This window comes from Bombina bombina, chromosome 2 (genome assembly GCF_027579735.1).
Source record: "Bombina bombina isolate aBomBom1 chromosome 2, aBomBom1.pri, whole genome shotgun sequence".
Taxonomy (NCBI): domain Eukaryota; kingdom Metazoa; phylum Chordata; class Amphibia; order Anura; family Bombinatoridae; genus Bombina; species Bombina bombina.
The window spans coordinates 1,417,211,660-1,417,234,597 of record NC_069500.1 but is presented as its reverse complement, the minus strand read 5'-3'; the positions used below and the strand labels follow the sequence as shown (position 1 = coordinate 1,417,234,597).

The following is a 22,938-nucleotide window of genomic DNA, read 5'->3' as shown; positions in this document are numbered from 1 at the left end:
ACACACACACACTACATAGCATACACTTATACATGCAGATACACACACACACTACATAGCATACACTTATACATGCAGTTACACACACACACTACATAGCATACACTTATACATGCAGTTACACACACACACTACATAGCATACACTTATACATGCAGATACACACACACACTACATAGCATACACTTATACATGCAGTTACACACACACACTACATAGCATACACTTATACATGCAGTTACACACACACACTACATAGCATACACTTATACATGCAGATACACACACACACTACATAGCATACACTTATACATGCAGATACACACACACACTACATAGCATACACTTATACATGCACATACACACACACACACTACATAGCATACACTTATACATGCAGATACACACACACACTACATAGCATACACTTATACATGCACACACACACACACTACATAACATACACTTATACATGCACATACACACACACTACATAGCATACACTTACACATGCAGATACACACACACACTACATAGCATACACTTACACATGCAGATACACACACACACTACATAGTATACACTTACTCATGCAGATACACACACACACACACACTACATAGTATACACTTACACATACAGACACACACACACACTAGATAGCATACACTTATACATACAGATACACACACACTACATAGCATACACTTGCACATGCAGATACACACACACTACATAGCATACACTTACACATGCAGATACACACACACTACATAGTATACACTTACACATGCAGATACACACACACACACACACACAAACCACATAGTATACACTTACACATGCAGATACACACACACACTACATAGTATACATTTACACATGCAGATACACACACATTACATAGCATACACTTACACATGCAGATACACACACACAAACCACATATCATACACTTATACATGCAGAAACACACACACACTACATAGCTTACACTTATACATGCAGATACACACACATACACACTACATAGTATACACTTACACATGCAGATACACACACACTACATAGCATACACTTACACATGCACATACACACACACACTACATAGCATACACTTACACATGCAGATACACACACACTACATAGCATACACTTACACATGCAGATACACACACACACTACATAGCATACACTTATACATGCACATACACACACACACTACATAGCATACACTTATACATGCAGATACACACACACACTACATAGCATACACTTATACATGCAGATACACACACACACTACATAGCATACACTTATACATGCACATACACACACACACTACATAGCATACACTTATACATGCAGATACACACACACACACTACATAGCATACACTTATACATGCACATACACACACACTACATAGCATACACTTACACATGCAGATACACACACACACACTACATAGCATACACTTACACTTACACATGCAGATACACACACACACTACATAGTATACACTTACACATGCAGATACACACACACACTACATAGTATACACTTACACATACAGACACACACACACACACACACACACACACACTAGATAGCATACACTTATACATACAGATACACACACACACACTACATAGCATACACTTGCACATGCAGATACACACACACTACATAGCATACACTTACACATGCAGATACACACACACTACATAGTATACACTTACACATGCAGATACACACACACACACACACAAACCACATATCATACACTTATACATGCAGATACACACACACACTACATAGTATACATTTACACATGCAGATACACACACATTACATAGCATACACTTACACATGCAGATACACACACACACACACACAACATAGCATACACTTATACATGCAGATACACACACTACATAGCATACACTTACACATGCAGATACACACACACAAACCACATATCATCCACTTATACATGCAGAAACACACACACACTACATAGCTTACACTTATACATGCAGATACACACAAATACACACTACATAGTATACACTTACACATGCAGATACACACACACACTACATAGCATACACTTACACATGCAGATACACACACACTACATAGCATACACTTACACATGCAGATACACACACTACACACACACACACACACACAACATAGAATACAATTATACATGCAGAAACACACACACTACATAGCTTACACTTATACATGCAGATACACAAACACACACACATTACATAGTATACACTTACACATGCAGATACACACACACGCACTACATAGTATACACTACACATGCAGATACACACACACTACATAGTATACACTTATACATGCAGATACACACACACACTACATAGTATACACTTACACATGCAGATACACACACATTACATAGCATACACTTACACATGCAGATACACACACACACAACATAGCATACACTTATACATGCAGAAACACACACACACTACATAGCTTACACTTACACATGCAGATACACCCACACTACATAGCATACACTTATACATGCAGATACACACACACACACTCTACATAGCTTACATTTATACATGCAGATACACGCACTACATAGTATACACTTACACATGCAGATACACCCACACTACATAGCATACACTTATACATGCAGATACACACACACACTACATAGTATACATTTACACATGCAGATACACACACATTACATAGCATACACTTACACATGCAGATACACACACACACACACACAACATAGCATACACTTATACATGCAGATACACACACTACATAGCATACACTTACACATGCAGATACACACACACAAACCACATATCATACACTTATACATGCAGAAACACACACACACTACATAGCTTACACTTATACATGCAGATGCACACACATACACACTACATAGTATACACTTACACATGCAGATACACACACACACTACATAGCATACACTTACACATGCAGATACACACACACTACATAGCATACACTTACACATGCAGATACACACACTACACACACACACACACACACACACAACATAGAATACAATTATACATGCAGAAACACACACACTACATAGCTTACACTTATACATGCAGATACACAAACACACACACATTACATAGTATACACTTACACATGCAGATACACACACACGCACTACATAGTATACACTACACATGCAGATACACACACACTACATAGTATACACTTATACATGCAGATACACACACACACTACATAGTATACACTTACACATGCAGATACACACACATTACATAGCATACACTTACACATGCAGATACACACACACACAACATAGCATACACTTATACATGCAGAAACACACACACACTACATAGCTTACACTTATACATGCAGATACACAAACACACACACATTACATAGTATACACTTACACATGCAGATACACACACATACTACATAGTATACACTTACACATGCAGGCACACACACACACACACTACATAGCATACACTTACACATGCAGATACACCCACACTACATAGCATACACTTATACATGCAGATGCACACACACACACTCTACATAGCTTACATTTATACATGCAGATACACGCACTACATAGTATACACTTACACATGCAGATACACCCACACTACATAGCATACACTTATACATGCAGATACACACACACACACTCTACATAGCTTACATTTATACATGCAGATACACGCACTACATAGTATACACTTACACATGCAGCTACACACACTACATAGTATACACTTATAGATTCAGATACACACTACATAGCATACACTTATACATGCAGATACACACACACACTACATAGCCTACACTTATACATGCAGACACACACTACATCATATATGGGTATCTGTAATTCATTGTATGGGGTCCTGGGGTTGGCAAGCACATTAGCTGGCAGTCTGAGGCTGCCACTGTTCATTACCCTGGTGTTAGCACTGCTCATCGTATAAAACTGAAGGCATGCTAGTATTATCACCAGCTGTTAGAAGTCATCACTAAAAGAGGTTAGAGGTCACCATTACCTGAGTTCAGAGGGTATACAGCCTTCTTACTCTTGCTTCATTTTCCACAGGGAATCTAACAGGTATATAACCCTTGGAGAGAAAAGCCAGCTGTATAGGCCCAATAGAATTTTTTTTTTAATGCATGGGGCAATGCGGGATAGATGGCTAGCAAATCGGGACTGTCCCGCGAGGGGGTATGCAAATGTGCCCCACTACTTGCCATGAAATGCGGACGGGTTCACAACATGTGAACCCTGTTCATTTGGAAATTGGTAAACCTAGCCCTATGTATTGAATACGTGGCATCAAATATCTGCTAAACAACGTTTCAGAGCTGTCTAACAGCTAAAGGATTAAAGGGATGTTAAACATTCTGTTGTAATAAAAAAAGCACAAAAGTTGTTTATACTTAAATAATATACATTACAACGATTTATATTATCTATTTAAATGGATTTTACTTTTTTTTTTTTTACACTACATTTGTGCTTCCTGACACAGCCTTACACGGAGGAGGAGCCTTTGCAGCAAGTTTTATCTTAGCCTGATGTCATAAAACTTCGAGTGAATAGATAAGATAACGGAGTCAGATTTGCTCTTGCCCATAACTGACAGAATAAAAACTCTAGCTTTTGAAAATTCTCTTCCAGAGGCATAACTAGAAACCACAAGGCTCAGGTGCAAGAATCTAAGAAGCCCCCCCCAAAAAAAAGCCCCTCCTGGCAGCAGTTACACTTTATGATGCATGTTGGGGGACAGTCAGAAAATCTAACAAGTGGGAGAAATACTGCAGTTTCCCCTCCCTCATGGATATATTTAGAGTTTTCTGGGGTAAGTTTGCAGTATTTGTGCACAAGTTCTGAGGCACTGACCTGGTATAATGTTTCAGGGCAATGTGTGCTGCTTTATAGGGCAATACACATATTTTATGTCATTTCTAGAGAGTTAGTAGCTGCAAATTCCTCTTGTTACAGCTCCTACAGGTACCCAGAGACTTCCAGTTCTGCCCAGCTCTGTTTATTTTAATGCGGTTTTACTATTAAATTTCTTCTTCTAAACTTTGTAGCAGGACATGAATTGACAGATAGTAAGTAAACCTATGCACCATTTATTTACCATTAAGAAAGCTTTTTAAGACACAAAACTTTATTGTTCTGTAGCTCAGTAAAAACCTGTGGTATTATCAGACAACTGTTATTCTTTTTGTTATATATATATATGTATGAAGAGAGAACTAGAGAGGAGAGAGAAAGTGAGTAAGAGAGCGAGATAGATAAAGAGAGAGAGAGTGTGAGTAAGAAAGGGAGAGAGGGAGAGACAGAGAGAGAGATAGAGGGAGAGAGATAGAGAGTGAGTAATAGAGAGATAGAGTGAGTAATAGAGAGATAGAGAGAGAGTGAGTAATAGAGAGAGTGAGTAATAGAGAGATAGAGAGTGAGTAATAGAGAGATAGAGAGTGAGTGAGTAAGAGAGCGAGATAAATAAAGAGAGAGAGAGTGTGAGTAAGAAAGGGAGAGAGAGGGAGAGACAGAGAGTGAGTAAGAGAGAGAGAGAGAGAGAGAGAGAGAGAGAGAGAGAGAGAGTGAGTAATAGAGAGAGAGAGTAATAGATAGATAGAGTGAGTAATAGAGAGATAGAGAGTGAGTAATAGAGAGATAGAGTGAGTAATAGAGAGATAGAGAGTGAGTAATAGAGAGATAGAGTGAGTAATAGAGAGATAGAGTGAGTAATAGAGAGATAGAGAGAGAGTGAGTAATAGAGAGAGTGAGTAAGAGAGAGAGATAGAGTGAGTAATAGAGAGATAGAGAGTGAGTAATAGAGAGAGTGAGTAATAGAGAGAGTGCAGATACACACACATACACACTACATAGTATACACTTACACATGCAGATACACACACACACTACATAGCATACACTTACACATGCAGATACACACACACTACATAGCATACACTTACACATGCAGATACACACACTACACACACACACACACACACAACATAGAATACAATTATACATGCAGAAACACACACACTACATAGCTTACACTTATAAATGCAGATACACAAACACACACACATTACATAGTATACACTTACACATGCAGATACACACACACGCACTACATAGTATACACTACACATGCAGATACACACACACTACATAGTATACACTTATACATGCAGATACACACACACACTACATAGTATACACTTACACATGCAGATACACACACATTACATAGCATACACTTACACATGCAGATACACACACACACAACATAGCATACACTTATACATGCAGAAACACACACACACTACATAGCTTACACTTATACATGCAGATACACAAACACACACACATTACATAGTATACACTTACACATGCAGATACACACACATACTACATAGTATACACTTACTTACACATGCAGGCACACACACACACACTACATAGCATACACTTACACATGCAGATACACCCACACTACATAGCATACACTTATACATGCAGATACACACACACACACTCTACATAGCTTACATTTATACATGCAGATACACGCACTACATAGTATACACTTACACATGCAGATACACCCACACTACATAGCATACACTTATACATGCAGATACACACACACACACTCTACATAGCTTACATTTATACATGCAGATACACGCACTACATAGTATACACTTACACATGCAGCTACACACACTACATAGTATACACTTATAGATTCAGATACACACTACATAGCATACACTTATACATGCAGATACACACACACACTACATAGCCTACACTTATACATGCAGACACACACTACATCATATATGGGTATCTGTAATTCATTGTATGGGGTCCTGGGGTTGGCAAGCACATTAGCTGGCAGTCTGAGGCTGCCACTGTTCATTACCCTGGTGTTAGCACTGCTCATCGTATAAAACTGAAGGCATGCTAGTATTATCACCAGCTGTTAGAAGTCATCACTAAAAGAGGTTAGAGGTCACCATTACCTGAGTTCAGAGGGTATACAGCCTTCTTACTCTTGCTTCATTTTCCACAGGGAATCTAACAGGTATATAACCCTTGGAGAGAAAAGCCAGCTGTATAGGCCCAATAGAATTTTTTTTTTAATGCATGGGGCAATGCGGGATAGATGGCTAGCAAATCGGGACTGTCCCGCGAGGGGGTATGCAAATGTGCCCCACTACTTGCCATGAAATGCGGACGGGTTCACAACATGTGAACCCTGTTCATTTGGAAATTGGTAAACCTAGCCCTATGTATTGAATACGTGGCATCAAATATCTGCTAAACAACGTTTCAGAGCTGTCTAACAGCTAAAGGATTAAAGGGATGTTAAACATTCTGTTGTAATAAAAAAAGCACAAAAGTTGTTTATACTTAAATAATATACATTACAACGATTTATATTATCTATTTAAATGGATTTTACTTTTTTTTTTTTTACACTACATTTGTGCTTCCTGACACAGCCTTACACGGAGGAGGAGCCTTTGCAGCAAGTTTTATCTTAGCCTGATGTCATAAAACTTCGAGTGAATAGATAAGATAACGGAGTCAGATTTGCTCTTGCCCATAACTGACAGAATAAAAACTCTAGCTTTTGAAAATTCTCTTCCAGAGGCATAACTAGAAACCACAAGGCTCAGGTGCAAGAATCTAAGAAGCCCCCCCCCCCCCCCCCAAAAAAAGCCCCTCCTGGCAGCAGTTACACTTTATGATGCATGTTGGGGGACAGTCAGAAAATCTAACAAGTGGGAGAAATACTGCAGTTTCCCCTCCCTCATGGATATATTTAGAGTTTTCTGGGGTAAGTTTGCAGTATTTGTGCACAAGTTCTGAGGCACTGACCTGGTATAATGTTTCAGGGCAATGTGTGCTGCTTTATAGGGCTATACACATATTTTATGTCATTTCTAGAGAGTTAGTAGCTGCAAATTCCTCTTGTTACAGCTCCTACAGGTACCCAGAGACTTCCAGTTCTGCCCAGCTCTGTTTATTTTAATGCGGTTTTACTATTAAATTTCTTCTTCTAAACTTTGTAGCAGGACATGAATTGACAGATAGTAAGTAAACCTATGCACCATTTATTTACCATTAAGAAAGCTTTTTAAGACACAAAACTTTATTGTTCTGTAGCTCAGTAAAAACCTGTGGTATTATCAGACAACTGTTATTCTTTTTGTTATATATATATATGTATGAAGAGAGAACTAGAGAGGAGAGAGAAAGTGAGTAAGAGAGCGAGATAGATAAAGAGAGAGAGAGTGTGAGTAAGAAAGGGAGAGAGGGAGAGACAGAGAGAGAGATAGAGGGAGAGAGATAGAGAGTGAGTAATAGAGAGATAGAGTGAGTAATAGAGAGATAGAGAGAGAGTGAGTAATAGAGAGAGTGAGTAATAGAGAGATAGAGAGTGAGTAATAGAGAGATAGAGAGTGAGTGAGTAAGAGAGCGAGATAAATAAAGAGAGAGAGAGTGTGAGTAAGAAAGGGAGAGAGAGGGAGAGACAGAGAGTGAGTAAGAGAGAGAGAGAGAGAGAGAGAGATAGAGAGTGAGTAATAGAGAGAGAGAGTAATAGATAGATAGAGTGAGTAATAGAGAGATAGAGAGTGAGTAATAGAGAGATAGAGTGAGTAATAGAGAGATAGAGAGTGAGTAATAGAGAGATAGAGTGAGTAATAGAGAGATAGAGTGAGTAATAGAGAGATAGAGAGAGAGTGAGTAATAGAGAGAGTGAGTAAGAGAGAGAGATAGAGTGAGTAATAGAGAGATAGAGAGTGAGTAATAGAGAGAGTGAGTAATAGAGAGAGTGCAGATACACACACATACACACTACATAGTATACACTTACACATGCAGATACACACACACACTACATAGCATACACTTACACATGCAGATACACACACACTACATAGCATACACTTACACATGCAGATACACACACTACACACACACACACACACACAACATAGAATACAATTATACATGCAGAAACACACACACTACATAGCTTACACTTATACATGCAGATACACAAACACACACACATTACATAGTATACACTTACACATGCAGATACACACACACGCACTACATAGTATACACTACACATGCAGATACACACACACTACATAGTATACACTTATACATGCAGATACACACACACACTACATAGTATACACTTACACATGCAGATACACACACATTACATAGCATACACTTACACATGCAGATACACACACACACAACATAGCATACACTTATACATGCAGAAACACACACACACTACATAGCTTACACTTATACATGCAGATACACAAACACACACACATTACATAGTATACACTTACACATGCAGATACACACACATACTACATAGTATACACTTACACATGCAGGCACACACACACACACTACATAGCATACACTTACACATGCAGATACACCCACACTACATAGCATACACTTATACATGCAGATACACACACACACACTCTACATAGCTTACATTTATACATGCAGATACACGCACTACATAGTATACACTTACACATGCAGATACACCCACACTACATAGCATACACTTATACATGCAGATACACACACACACACTCTACATAGCTTACATTTATACATGCAGATACACGCACTACATAGTATACACTTACACATGCAGCTACACACACTACATAGTATACACTTATAGATTCAGATACACACTACATAGCATACACTTATACATGCAGATACACACACACACTACATAGCCTACACTTATACATGCAGACACACACTACATCATATATGGGTATCTGTAATTCATTGTATGGGGTCCTGGGGTTGGCAAGCACATTAGCTGGCAGTCTGAGGCTGCCACTGTTCATTACCCTGGTGTTAGCACTGCTCATCGTATAAAACTGAAGGCATGCTAGTATTATCACCAGCTGTTAGAAGTCATCACTAAAAGAGGTTAGAGGTCACCATTACCTGAGTTCAGAGGGTATACAGCCTTCTTACTCTTGCTTCATTTTCCACAGGGAATCTAACAGGTATATAACCCTTGGAGAGAAAAGCCAGCTGTATAGGCCCAATAGAATTTTTTTTTTAATGCATGGGGCAATGCGGGATAGATGGCTAGCAAATCGGGACTGTCCCGCGAGGGGGTATGCAAATGTGCCCCACTACTTGCCATGAAATGCGGACGGGTTCACAACATGTGAACCCTGTTCATTTGGAAATTGGTAAACCTAGCCCTATGTATTGAATACGTGGCATCAAATATCTGCTAAACAACGTTTCAGAGCTGTCTAACAGCTAAAGGATTAAAGGGATGTTAAACATTCTGTTGTAATAAAAAAAGCACAAAAGTTGTTTATACTTAAATAATATACATTACAATGATTTATATTATCTATTTAAATGGATTTTACTTTTTTTTTTTTTACACTACATTTGTGCTTCCTGACACAGCCTTACACGGAGGAGGAGCCTTTGCAGCAAGTTTTATCTTAGCCTGATGTCATAAAACTTCGAGTGAATAGATAAGATAACGGAGTCAGATTTGCTCTTGCCCATAACTGACAGAATAAAAACTCTAGCTTTTGAAAATTCTCTTCCAGAGGCATAACTAGAAACCACAAGGCTCAGGTGCAATAATCTAAGAAGCCCCCCCCCCCCCCCAAAAAAAAGCCCCTCCTGGCAGCAGTTACACTTTATGATGCATGTTGGGGGACAGTCAGAAAATCTAACAAGTGGGAGAAATACTGCAGTTTCCCCTCCCTCATGGATATATTTAGAGTTTTCTGGGGTAAGTTTGCAGTATTTGTGCACAAGTTCTGAGGCACTGACCTGGTATAATGTTTCAGGGCAATGTGTGCTGCTTTATAGGGCTATACACATATTTTATGTCATTTCTAGAGAGTTAGTAGCTGCAAATTCCTCTTGTTACAGCTCCTACAGGTACCCAGAGACTTCCAGTTCTGCCCAGCTCTGTTTATTTTAATGCGGTTTTACTATTAAATTTCTTCTTCTAAACTTTGTAGCAGGACATGAATTGACAGATAGTAAGTAAACCTATGCACCATTTATTTACCATTAAGAAAGCTTTTTAAGACACAAAACTTTATTGTTCTGTAGCTCAGTAAAAACCTGTGGTATTATCAGACAACTGTTATTCTTTTTGTTATATATATATATGTATGAAGAGAGAACTAGAGAGGAGAGAGAAAGTGAGTAAGAGAGCGAGATAGATAAAGAGAGAGAGAGTGTGAGTAAGAAAGGGAGAGAGGGAGAGACAGAGAGAGAGATAGAGGGAGAGAGATAGAGAGTGAGTAATAGAGAGATAGAGTGAGTAATAGAGAGATAGAGAGAGAGTGAGTAATAGAGAGAGTGAGTAATAGAGAGATAGAGAGTGAGTGAGTAAGAGAGCGAGATAAATAAAGAGAGAGAGAGTGTGAGTAAGAAAGGGAGAGAGAGGGAGAGACAGAGAGTGAGTAAGAGAGAGAGAGAGAGAGAGAGAGATAGAGAGTGAGTAATAGAGAGAGAGAGTAATAGATAGATAGAGTGAGTAATAGAGAGATAGAGAGTGAGTAATAGAGAGATAGAGTGAGTAATAGAGAGATAGAGAGTGAGTAATAGAGAGATAGAGTGAGTAATAGAGAGATAGAGTGAGTAATAGAGAGATAGAGAGAGAGTGAGTAATAGAGAGAGTGAGTAAGAGAGAGAGATAGAGTGAGTAATAGAGAGATAGAGAGTGAGTAATAGAGAGAGTGAGTAATAGAGAGAGTGAGTAAGAGAGTGAGTAATAGAGAGAGTGAGTAAGAGAGTGAGTAATAGATAGAGTGAGTAATAGAGAGATAAAGAGTGAGTAATAGAGAGAGTGAGTAAGAGAGTGAGTAATAGAGAGAGTGAGTAAGAGAGAGAGATAGAGTGAGTAATAGAGAGATAAAGAGTGAGTAATAGAGAGAGTGAGTAATAGAGAGAGTGAGTAAGAGAGTGAGTAATAGAGAGAGTGAGTAAGAGAGTGAGTAATAGATAGAGTGAGTAATAGAGAGATAAAGAGTGAGTAATAGAGAGAGTGAGTAATAGAGAGAGTGAGTAAGAGAGTGAGTAATAGAGAGAGTGAGTAAGAGAGTGAGTAATAGATAGAGTGAGTAATAGAGAGATAAAGAGTGAGTAATAGAGAGAGTGAGTAATAGAGAGAGTGAGTAAGAGAGTGAGTAATAGAGAGAGTGAGTAAGAGAGTGAGTAATAGAGTGAGTAATAGAGAGATAAAGAGTGAGTAATAGAGAGAGTGAGTAATAGAGAGAGTGAGTAAGAGAGTGAGTAATAGAGAGAGTGAGTAAGAGAGAGAGAGATAGAGTGAGTAATAGAGAGATAAAGAGTGAGTAATAGAGAGAATGAGTAATAGAGAGAGTGAGTAAGAGAGTGAGTAATAGAGAGAGTGAGTAAGAGAGAGAGAGATAGAGTGAGTAATAGAGAGATAAAGAGTGAGTAATAGAGAGAGTGAGTAATAGAGAGAGTGAGTAAGAGAGTGAGTAATAGAGAGAGTGAGTAAGAGAGTGAGTAATAGATAGAGTGAGTAATAGAGAGATAAAGAGTGAGTAATAGAGAGAGTGAGTAATAGAGAGAGTGAGTAATAGAGAGAGTGAGTAAGAGAGAGAGAAAGAGTGAGTAATAAAGAGATAAAGAGTGAGAAATAGAGAGAGTGAGTAATAGAGAGAGTGAGTAAGAGAGTGAGTAATAGAGAGAGTGAGTAAGAGAGTGAGTAATAGATAGAGTGAGTAATAGAGAGATAAAGAGTGAGTAATAGAGAGAGTGAGTAATAGAGAGAGTGAGTAAGAGAGTGAGTAAGAGAGAGAGTGAGTAAGAGAGAGAGAGATAGAGTGAGTAATAGAGAGATAAAGAGTGAGTAATAGAGAGAGTGAGTAATAGAGAGAGTGAGTAAGAGAGTGAGTAATAGAGAGAGTGAGTAAGAGAGTGAGTAATAGAGAGAGTGAGTAAGAGAGAGAGATAGAGTGAGTAATAGAGAGATAAAGAGTGAGTAATAGAGAGAGTGAGTAATAGAGAGAGTGAGTAAGAGAGTGAGTAAGAGAGTGAGTAATAGAGTGAGTAATAGAGAGATAAAGAGTGAGTAATAGAGAGAGTGAGTAATAGAGAGAGTGAGTAAGAGAGTGAGTAATAGAGAGAGTGAGTAAGAGAGAGAGAGATAGAGTGAGTAATAGAGAGATAAAGAGTGAGTAATAGAGAGAGTGAGTAATAGAGAGAGTGAGTAAGAGAGTGAGTAATAGAGAGAGTGAGTAAGAGAGTGAGTAATAGATAGAGTGAGTAATAGAGAGATAAAGAGTGAGTAATAGAGAGAGTGAGTAATAGAGAGAGTGAGTAAGAGAGTGAGTAATAGAGAGAGTGAGTAAGAGAGTGAGTAATAGATAGTGTGAGTAATAGAGAGATAAAGAGTGAGTAATAGAGAGAGTGAGTAATAGAGAGAGTGAGTAAGAGAGTGAGTAATAGAGAGAGTGAGTAAGAGAGAGAGATAGAGTGAGTAATAGAGAGATAAAGAGTGAGTAATAGAGAGAGTGAGTAATAGAGAGAGTGAGTAAGAGAGTGAGTAATAGAGAGAGTGAGTAAGAGAGTGAGTAATAGATAGAGTGAGTAATAGAGAGATAAAGAGTGAGTAATAGAGAGAGTGAGTAATAGAGAGAGTGAGTAAGAGAGTGAGTAAGAGAGAGAGTGAGTAAGAGAGAGAGTGAGTAAGAGAGTGAGTAATAGAGAGAGTGAGTAATAGATAGAGTGAGTAATAGAGAGATAAAGAGTGAGTAATAGAGAGAGTGAGTAATAGAGAGAGTGAGTAAGAGAGTGAGTAATAGAGAGAGTGAGTAAGAGAGTGAGTAATAGAGAGAGTGAGTAATAGAGAGATAAAGAGTGAGTAATAGAGAGAGTGAGTAATAGAGAGAGTGAGTAAGAGAGTGAGTAATAGAGAGAGTGAGTAATAGATAGAGTGAGTAATAGAGAGATAAAGAGTGAGTAATAGAGAGAGTGAGTAATAGAGAGAGTGAGTAAGAGAGTGAGTAATAGAGAGAGTGAGTAAGAGAGTGAGTAATAGAGAGAGTGAGTAATAGAGAGAGTGAGTAAGAGAGTGAGTAATAGATAGAGTGAGTAATAGAGAGATAAAGAGTGAGTAATAGAGAGAGTGAGTAATAGAGAGAGTGAGTAATAGAGAGAGTGAGTAAGAGAGAGAGTGAGTAAGAGAGTGAGTAATAGAGAGAGTGAGTAATAGAGAGAGAGAGTGAGTAAGAGAGTGAGTAATAGAGAGAGTGAGTAATAGAGAGAGTGAGTAAGAGAGTGAGTAAGAGAGAGAGTGAGTAAGAGAGAGAGTGAGTAATAGAGAAAGTGAGTAATAGAGAGAGTGAGTAAGAGAGAGAGATAGAGTGAGTAATAGAGAGATAGAGAGTGAGTAATAGAGAGAGTGAGTAATAGAGAGAGTGAGTAATAGAGAGAGTGAGTAAGAGAGTGAGTAATAGAGTGAGTAATAGAGAGAGTGAGTAATAGAGAGAGTGAGTAAGAGAGTGAGTAATAGAGTGAGTAATAGAGAGAGTGAGTAAGAGAGTGAGTAATAGAGAGAGTGAGTAATAGAGAGATAAAGAGTGAGTAATAGAGAGAGTGAGTAATAGAGAGAGTGAGTAAGAGAGTGAGTAATAGAGAGAGTGAGTAATAGAGAGATAGAGAGTGAGTAATAGAGAGAGTGAGTAATAGAGAGAGTGAGTAAGAGAGTGAGTAATAGAGAGAGAGTGAGTAAGAGAGAGAGATAGAGTGAGTAATAGAGAGATAGAGAGTGAGTAATAGAGAGAGTGAGTAATAGAGAGAGTGAGTAAGAGAGTGAGTAATAGAGAGAGATGGCTAAGATGTCATGTGACACGAAGAATGAAGAGACCCATATCTATTGCTGTCCTCTAGGATCTGTAGCTTACCCTGTGATGGTCGCCCTGTGAGATAAACTCACTGAGATGAGACGTTCGGCCTGCGTAGTGCCCCTCATGCTCACAGCTCCCTCCGGTGATGTTCAGCTGCTCTGTGCGGTACATCATGTGGGTTCTGTGGCCTGGCACTGCCAGCGGCGTCAGGTAGTAGCTGTCATTGGTATTCAGGACAATCACACCACTAAAACAAGAGCAAAGGGACACTTAGCATTCTGAAAGCACTGGGAAGGCAAATATCCAATTTATCACAAACATGATGTAAAATGTAAAATCTCTAGACATCATGTCCTGTTACCCGGGGCAACCTCTGTCAGTGCCTTATTGCTTTTCAGGTTTCATCTGAGTCTTATTCACAAATGGACTAAGAATTATAATGCGCCAGGACCACTGAAGGGACATTGTATCAAAGGATGAATTCCTAACACAGCTGTTTTGAAACTCCATACAGGATTTTAACTATGTGTTTAATCCCATGCAAATTTCATAATAATGCCCAGTGGCACATGATAAGATTTAGGCAAGATTACAGGGCACCCTTTGTATGCTGGACTACCCTACAAAGGACTCTTGAGTTGTAACCACCTTATTTGCCCACCCAGCAGAAGTCCCCAAAGCTCACAATCATAACTCTGGGGCTGAAAAAAAACAGTGTACAGTCACGTGCAGCCCACTGGCTTAGCCAACCCTGATCTAATTCATTAGAGTGCACTATTTATTATCAGTTATTTGTAGAGCACATTTATGTACTAATGTCCCTCACTAACCCTCATACCCACTTCAACCAATCAGAATTCCCCTGTGAAGAGTGTCACATGGCTTTTCTCAAGGTTTTCAAATCCATTCTAATTTGTTTGAAAACCCAGTGATAACCAGTTTACCTTGTGCTTATGCATCTGTGCACCCAAATCCCCCCTATACCCTTCATGGGGGCACTTCCACACTTTTCCTAAAGCGAAAAACTATTTCAAGCTGCTTTATGCACAATTTCTGGTCTTGGAAAACCCAATTTGCCTGATGTGAGCAGTATGTTTAGTTCTTCCTAAAGTTTTGTTCCCAAGGTTCTTGCACATGCTCATTTCACATGTAAATAAACAACATATTTTAATGCAATGTTAAAAACAAACTTCTAATAACAACATGAAACTTGTAGACAAATTACAGATCATCATCTAAGTGTTGTTTAATGATTGATCGTTTGGAGGTTTAAGCAAGTTAGTTATAAAATGACTTAAATGGACATAACGCAAAAAATTAAATGATCTAATGTGTTAGACCATCTTATTATTGCTCTGCTTATATAACTATGTGTTAAGTGCTTGCAAATGGGTTAAATGCATAGTTAAAGTCAACTCCAAAGCAGCAATATACTAGTTGGAGCTAGCTGAACACATCTAATGAGCCAGTGACAAGAGACATATATATATATATGCAGCCACCAATCTTTAGCAACAAAGTAAATTTGATAATAGAAGTAAATTAAAATTGTGTGCTCTATCTGAACCATGAACATGTCATTTATAAGAATAAAATACATGGTTCCTTTATTATTAGGCTCCTGTGATCAGGGAGTTGAGACACAGAGATCCCAGCAGGCTCCCATAAGCACATTTGGTGCTGCTCTGTGAGTAGAAGAACTGTATCACTTACACACTGCATTTACGCTGTGAAACCTATTGCACTAGAAGGTGCCTTCTTTATTTTCATTTATCTTCAGGTGAGTAAAATAAAATACATTGGTCCCTTTGTATCCGAAATAAACCAACACACATTAGAGACCTGACAAGGTCACATGACCTGCTAGGTATACAGTGATTATTTATTTCATACGTTATACATAAAGTTAAAAGAAAAAGAGTGTAAAATATATATGTTATTTGTCTATGCTGATATTATTATGTGCTATCCCCCTCTGTATTTGCTATATTATTACTAAATATAAAGTGCAGACTTCCTCTGTTTACCGGATTCCTGAACAAGTGCTGAGTGTGACCCAGGATTCCTGATGTCCTCGGACCTCTCCGTGGTAATAACAGTGGTCCTGTGGGGAGACAGGGTGAAAATAAATTAATCGCTCAGGTTTCTGGCACATTATTATTACTTTTTATCCAGAGATTTATTTGTCTAATTAAGATTTTCTGGAGTTTTCTTATTCTGTGACCTTTGTTCCCTAAATCACGACTCATCAGCACTTCACTAATGCCCTAACTACTCTGTGCTGTATAAAATAGGCATTAAACTCATTTAAAGGGTTTAAAGGGATGTTGTCTTTCTTGCATCTAACAGAAGGTATTTCTCCAACATTGGTGTGTCCGGTCCACGGCGTCATCCTTACTTGTGGGATATTCTCTTCCCCAACAGGAAATGGCAAAGAGTCCCAGCAAAGCTTGTCACATGATCCCTCCTAGGCTCCGCCCACCCCAGTCATTCTCTTTGCCGTTGCACAGGCAACATCTCCACGGAGATGGTTAAGAGTTTTTTGGTGTTTAAATGTAGTTTTATTCTTCTATCAAGAGTTTGTTATTTTAAAATAGTGCTGGTATGTACTATTTACTCTGAAACAGAAAAGGATGAAGATTTCTGTTTGTAAGAGGAAGATGATTTTAGCAGACAGTAACTAAAATCGATTGCTGTTTCCACACAGGACTGTTGAGATGAAGTAACTTCAGTTGAGGGAAACAGTTAGCAGTCTTTTCTGCTTAAGGTATGACTAGCCATATTTCTAACAAGACCATGTAATGCTGGAAGGCTGTCATTTCCCCTCATGGGGACCGGTAAGCCATTTTCTTAGTTAAACATAAAAGAATAAAGGGCTTCAAAAAGGGCTTAAAAACTGGTAGACATTTTTCTGGGCTAAAACAATTGCTTTACTAGGCATATTATGCAGATTCTAACTAATTATTGGTATTATAATCTTGGGGAACGTTTAGAAAAACGGCAGGCACTGTGTTGGACACCTTTTTCAGATGGGGGCCTTTCTAGTTATAGACAGAGCCTCATTCTGGGACTGTATAGGGGTTAAATGTAAAAACGGCTCTGGTTCCGTTAATTTAAGGGTTAAAGCTCTGAAATTTGGTGTGCAATACTTTTAATGCTTTAAGACACTGTGGTGAAATTTTGGTGAATTTTGAACAATTCCTTCATTCTTTTTCACATATTCAGTAATAAAGTGTTTTCAGTTTGAAATTTAAAGTGACAGTAACGGTTTTATTTTAAAACGTTTTTTGTGCTTTGTTGACAAGTTTAAGCCTGTTTAACATGTCTGTACCATCAGATAAGCTATGTTCTATATGTATGAAAGCCAATGTGTCTCCCCATTTAAATTTATGTGATAATTGTGCCATAGTGTCCAAACAAAGTAAGGACAGTAATGCAACAGATAATGATATTGCCCAAGATGATTCCTCAAATGAGGGGAGTAAACATGATACTACATCATCCCCTACTGTGTCTACACCAGTTATGCCCACACAGGAGGCCCCTAGTACATCTAGTGCGCCAATACTTATTACCATGCGACAATTAACGGCTGTAATGGATAACTCCATAGCAAATCTTTTATCCAAAATGCCTACTTATCAGAGAAAGCGCGATTGCTCTGTTTTAAACACTGAAGAGTAAGAGGACGCTGATGATAATTGTTCTGTCATACCCTCACACCAATCTCAAGGGGCCATGAGGGAGGTTTTGTCTGATGGAGAAATTTCAGATTCAGGAAAAATTTCTCATCAAGCTGAACCTGATGTTGTGACATTTAAATTTAAATTAGAACATCTCCGCGCACTGCTTAAGGAGGTGTTATCTACTCTGGATGATTGTGACAATTTGGTCATTCCAGAGAAATTATGTAAGATGGACAAGTTCCTAGAGGTTCCGGTGCCCCCCGACGCTTTTCCTATACCCAAGCGGGTGGCGGACATAGTAAATAAAGAGTGGGAAAGGCCCGGCATACCTTTTGTCCCCCCCCCTATATTTAAGAAATTATTTCCTATAGTCGACCCCAGAAAGGACTTATGGCAGACAGTCCCCAAGGTCGAGGGGGCGGTTTCTACTCTAAACAAACGCACTACTATTCCTATCGAAGATAGTTGTGCTTTCAAAGATCCTATGGATAAGAAATTAGAGGGTTTGCTTAAAAAGATTTTTGTACAGCAAGGTTACCTTCTACAACCAATTTCATGCATTGTTCCTGTCACTACGGCAGCGTGTTTCTGGTTCGAGGAACTAGAAAAATTGCTCGGTAAAGAATCTTCGTATGAGGAGGTTATGGACAGAGTTCAAGCACTTAAATTGGCTAACTCTTTTGTTTTAGATGCCGCTTTGCAATTAGCTAGATTAGCGGCAAAAAATTCAGGGTTTGCTGTCGTGGCGCGCAGAGTGCTTTGGCTAAAGTCTTGGTCAGCGGATGTGTCTTCCAAGACAAAATTGCTTAACATTCCTTTCAAAGGTAAAACATTATTTGGACCTGATTTGAAAGAGATTATTTCAGACATCACTGGGGGAAAGGGCCACGCCCTCCCACAGGATAGGTCTTTTAAGGCTAATAATAAGCCTAATTTTCGTCCCTTTCGCAGAAACGGACCAGTCTCTAATTCTGTATCCTCTAAGCAAGAGGGTAATACTTCACAACCCAAACCAGCCTGGAAACCAATGCAAGGCTGGAACAAGGGTAAGCAGGCCAAGAAGCCTACCACTGCTACCAAAACAGCATGAAGGGATAGCCCCCGATCCGGGACCGGATCTAGTGGGGGGCAGACTTTCTCTCTTTGCTCAGGCTTGGGCAAGAGATGTTCAGGATCCTTGGGCGCTAGAAATAGTTTCTCAAGGTTATCTCCTGGAATTCAAGGAACTACCCCCAAGGGGAAGGTTCCACAGGTCTCAATTATCTTCAAACCAAATAAAGAGACAGGCATTCTTACATTGTGTAGAAGACCTGTTAAAGATGGGAGTGATACATCCAGTTCCAATAAGAGAACAAGGAATGGGATTTTATTCCAATCTGTTCATAGTTCCCAAAAAAGAGGGAACATTCAGACCAATTTTGGATCTAAAGATCCTAAACAAATTTCTCAGGGTACCATCGTTCAAAATGGAAACTATTCGAATGATCCTACCTACTATCCAGGAAAATCAATTTATGACTACCGTGGATTTAAAGGATGCGTACCTACATATTCCTATCCACAAGGAACATCATCAGTTCCTAAGGTTCGCTTTTCTGGACAAGCATTACCAGTTTGTGGCACTTCCATTTGGATTAGCCACTGCTCCAAGGATTTTCACAAAGGTACTAGGGTCCCTTCTAGCGGTTCTAAGACCAAGGGGCATTGCAGTAGTACCTTACTTGGACGACATCCTGATTCAAGCGTCGTCCCTGTCAAAAGCAAAGGCTCATACGGACATCGTCCTAGCCTTTCTCAGATCTCACGGATGGAAGGTGAACAAAGAAAAAAGTTCTCTGTCCCCGTCAACAAGAGTTCCCTTCTTGGGAACAATAATAGATTCCTTAGAAATGAGGATTTTTCTGACAGAGGTCAGAAAATCAAAACTTCTAAGCTCTTGTCAAGTACTTCATTCTGTTCCTCGTCCTTCCATAGCGCAGTGCATGGAAGTAATAGGATTGATGGTTGCAACAATGGACATAGTTCCTTTTGCACGAATTCATCTAAGACCATTACAACTGTGCATGCTCAGACAGTGGAATGGGGATTATACAGACTTGTCTCCGACGATTCAAGTAGATCAAAAGACCAGAGATTCACTCCGTTGGTGGCTGACCCTGGACAATCTGTCACAGGGAATGAGCTTCCGCAGACCAGAGTGGGTCATTGTCACGACCGACGCCAGCCTAGTGGGCTGGGGCGCGGTCTGGGAATCCCTGAAAGCTCAGGGTCTATGGTCTCGGGAAGAGTCTCTTCTCCCGATAAACATTCTGGAACTGAGAGCGATATTCAATGCTCTCAGAGCTTGGCCTCAACTAGCAAAGGCCAAATTCATAAGGTTTCAGTCAGACAACATGACGACCGTTGCATATATCAATCATCAGGGGGGAACAAGGACTTCCCTGGCGATGAAAGAAGTGACCAAGATAATTCAATGGGCGGAGGATCACTCCTGCCACTTGTCTGCGATCCACATCCCAGGAGTGGAAAATTGGGAAGCGGATTTTCTGAGTCGTCAGACATTCCATCCGGGGTAGTGGGAACTCCATCCGGAAATCTTTGCCCAAATAACTCAATTATGGGGCATTCCAGACATGGATCTGATGGCGTCTCGTCAGAACTTCAAGGTTCCTTGCTACGGGTCCAGATCCAGGGATCCCAAGGCGACCCTAGTAGATGCACTAGTAGCACCTTGGACCTTCAACCTAACTTATGTATTCCCACCGTTTCCTCTCATCCCCAGGCTGGTAGCCAGGATCAATCAGGAGAGGGCCTCGGTGATCTTGATAGCTCCTGCGTGGCCACGCAGGACTTGGTATGCAGACCTGGTGAATATGTCATTGGCTCCACCATGGAAGCTACCTTTGAGACAGGACCTTCTTGTTCAGGGTCCATTCGAACATCCGAATCTGGTTTCCCTCCAACTGACGGCTTGGAGATTGAATGCTTGATTTTATCAAAGCGTGGGTTTTCAGATTCTGTAATAGATACTCTGATTCAGGCTAGAAAGCCTGTAACTAGAAAAATTTACCATAAAATATGGAAAAAATATATCTGTTGGTGTGAATCTAAAGGATTCCCATGGAACAAGATAAAAATTCCTAAGATTCTATCCTTTCTACAAGAAGGTTTGGAGAAAGGATTATCTGCAATTTCTATGAAGGGACAGATCTCTGCTTTATCTGTTTTACTTCACAAAAGACTGGCAGCTGTGCCAGATGTTCAAGCATTTGTTCAGGCTCTGGTTAGGATCAAGCCTGTTTACAGACCTTTGACTCCTCCCTGGAGTCTAAATCTAGTTCTTTCAGTTCTTCAAGGGGTTCCGTTTGAACCCTTACATTCCGTAGATATTAAGTTATTATCTTGGAAAGTTTTGTTTTTGGTTGCAATTTCTTCTGCTAGAAGAGTTTCAGAGTTATCTGCTCTGCAGTGTTCTCCGCCCTATCTGGTGTTCCATGCAGATAAGGTGGTTTTGCGTACTAAGCCTGGTTTTCTTCCGAAAGTTGTTTCCAACAAAAATATTAACCAGGAGATAGTTGTACCTTCTTTGTGTCCGAACCCAGTTTCAAAGAAGGATTGTTTGTTACACAATTTGGACGTAGTCCGTGCTCTAAAATTCTATTTAGAGGCTACTAAAGATTTCAGACAAACATCTTCCTTGTTTGTTGTTTATTCTGGTAAAAGGAGAGGTCAAAAAGCGACTTCTATCTCTCTTTCCTTTTGGCTTAAAAGCATTATCCGATTGGCTTATGAGACTGCCGGACGGCAGCCTCCTGAAAGAATCACAGCTCACTCCACTAGGGCTGTGGCTTCCACATGGGCCTTCAAGAACGAGGCTTCTGTTGACCAGATATGTAAGGCAGCGACTTGGTCTTCACTGCACACTTTTGCCAAATTTTACAAATTTGATACTTTTGCTTCTTCGGAGGCTATTTTTGGGAGAAAGGTTTTGCAAGCCGTGGTGCCTTCCATTTAGGTGACCTGATTTGCTCCCTCCCTTCATCCGTGTCCTAAAGCTTTGGTATTGGTTCCCACAAGTAAGGATGACGCCGTGGACCGGACACACCAATGTTGGAGAAAACAGAATTTATGCTTACCTGATAAATTACTTTCTCCAACGGTGTGTCCGGTCCACGGCCCGCCCTGGTTTTTTTAATCAGGT

The 22,938-nt window shown here is 39.6% G+C and overlaps 1 protein-coding gene across 1 annotated transcript in view; it reads right to left on the bottom strand.

Annotated features, from left to right (window-relative positions):
- The window catches only part of LOC128650429 (disintegrin and metalloproteinase domain-containing protein 33), a 371,794-nt gene that overhangs the window by 113,203 nt on the left and 235,653 nt on the right, over window positions 1–22,938 (bottom strand). Inside the window, exons 5-6 of the mRNA XM_053704369.1 lie at window positions 17,079–17,155; window positions 15,109–15,298 (exon numbers count right to left, since the gene is read on the bottom strand). Of these exons, the coding sequence (XP_053560344.1) occupies window positions 15,109–15,298; window positions 17,079–17,155 (267 nt within the window). The remainder of the gene's footprint in view (window positions 1–15,108; window positions 15,299–17,078; window positions 17,156–22,938) is intronic.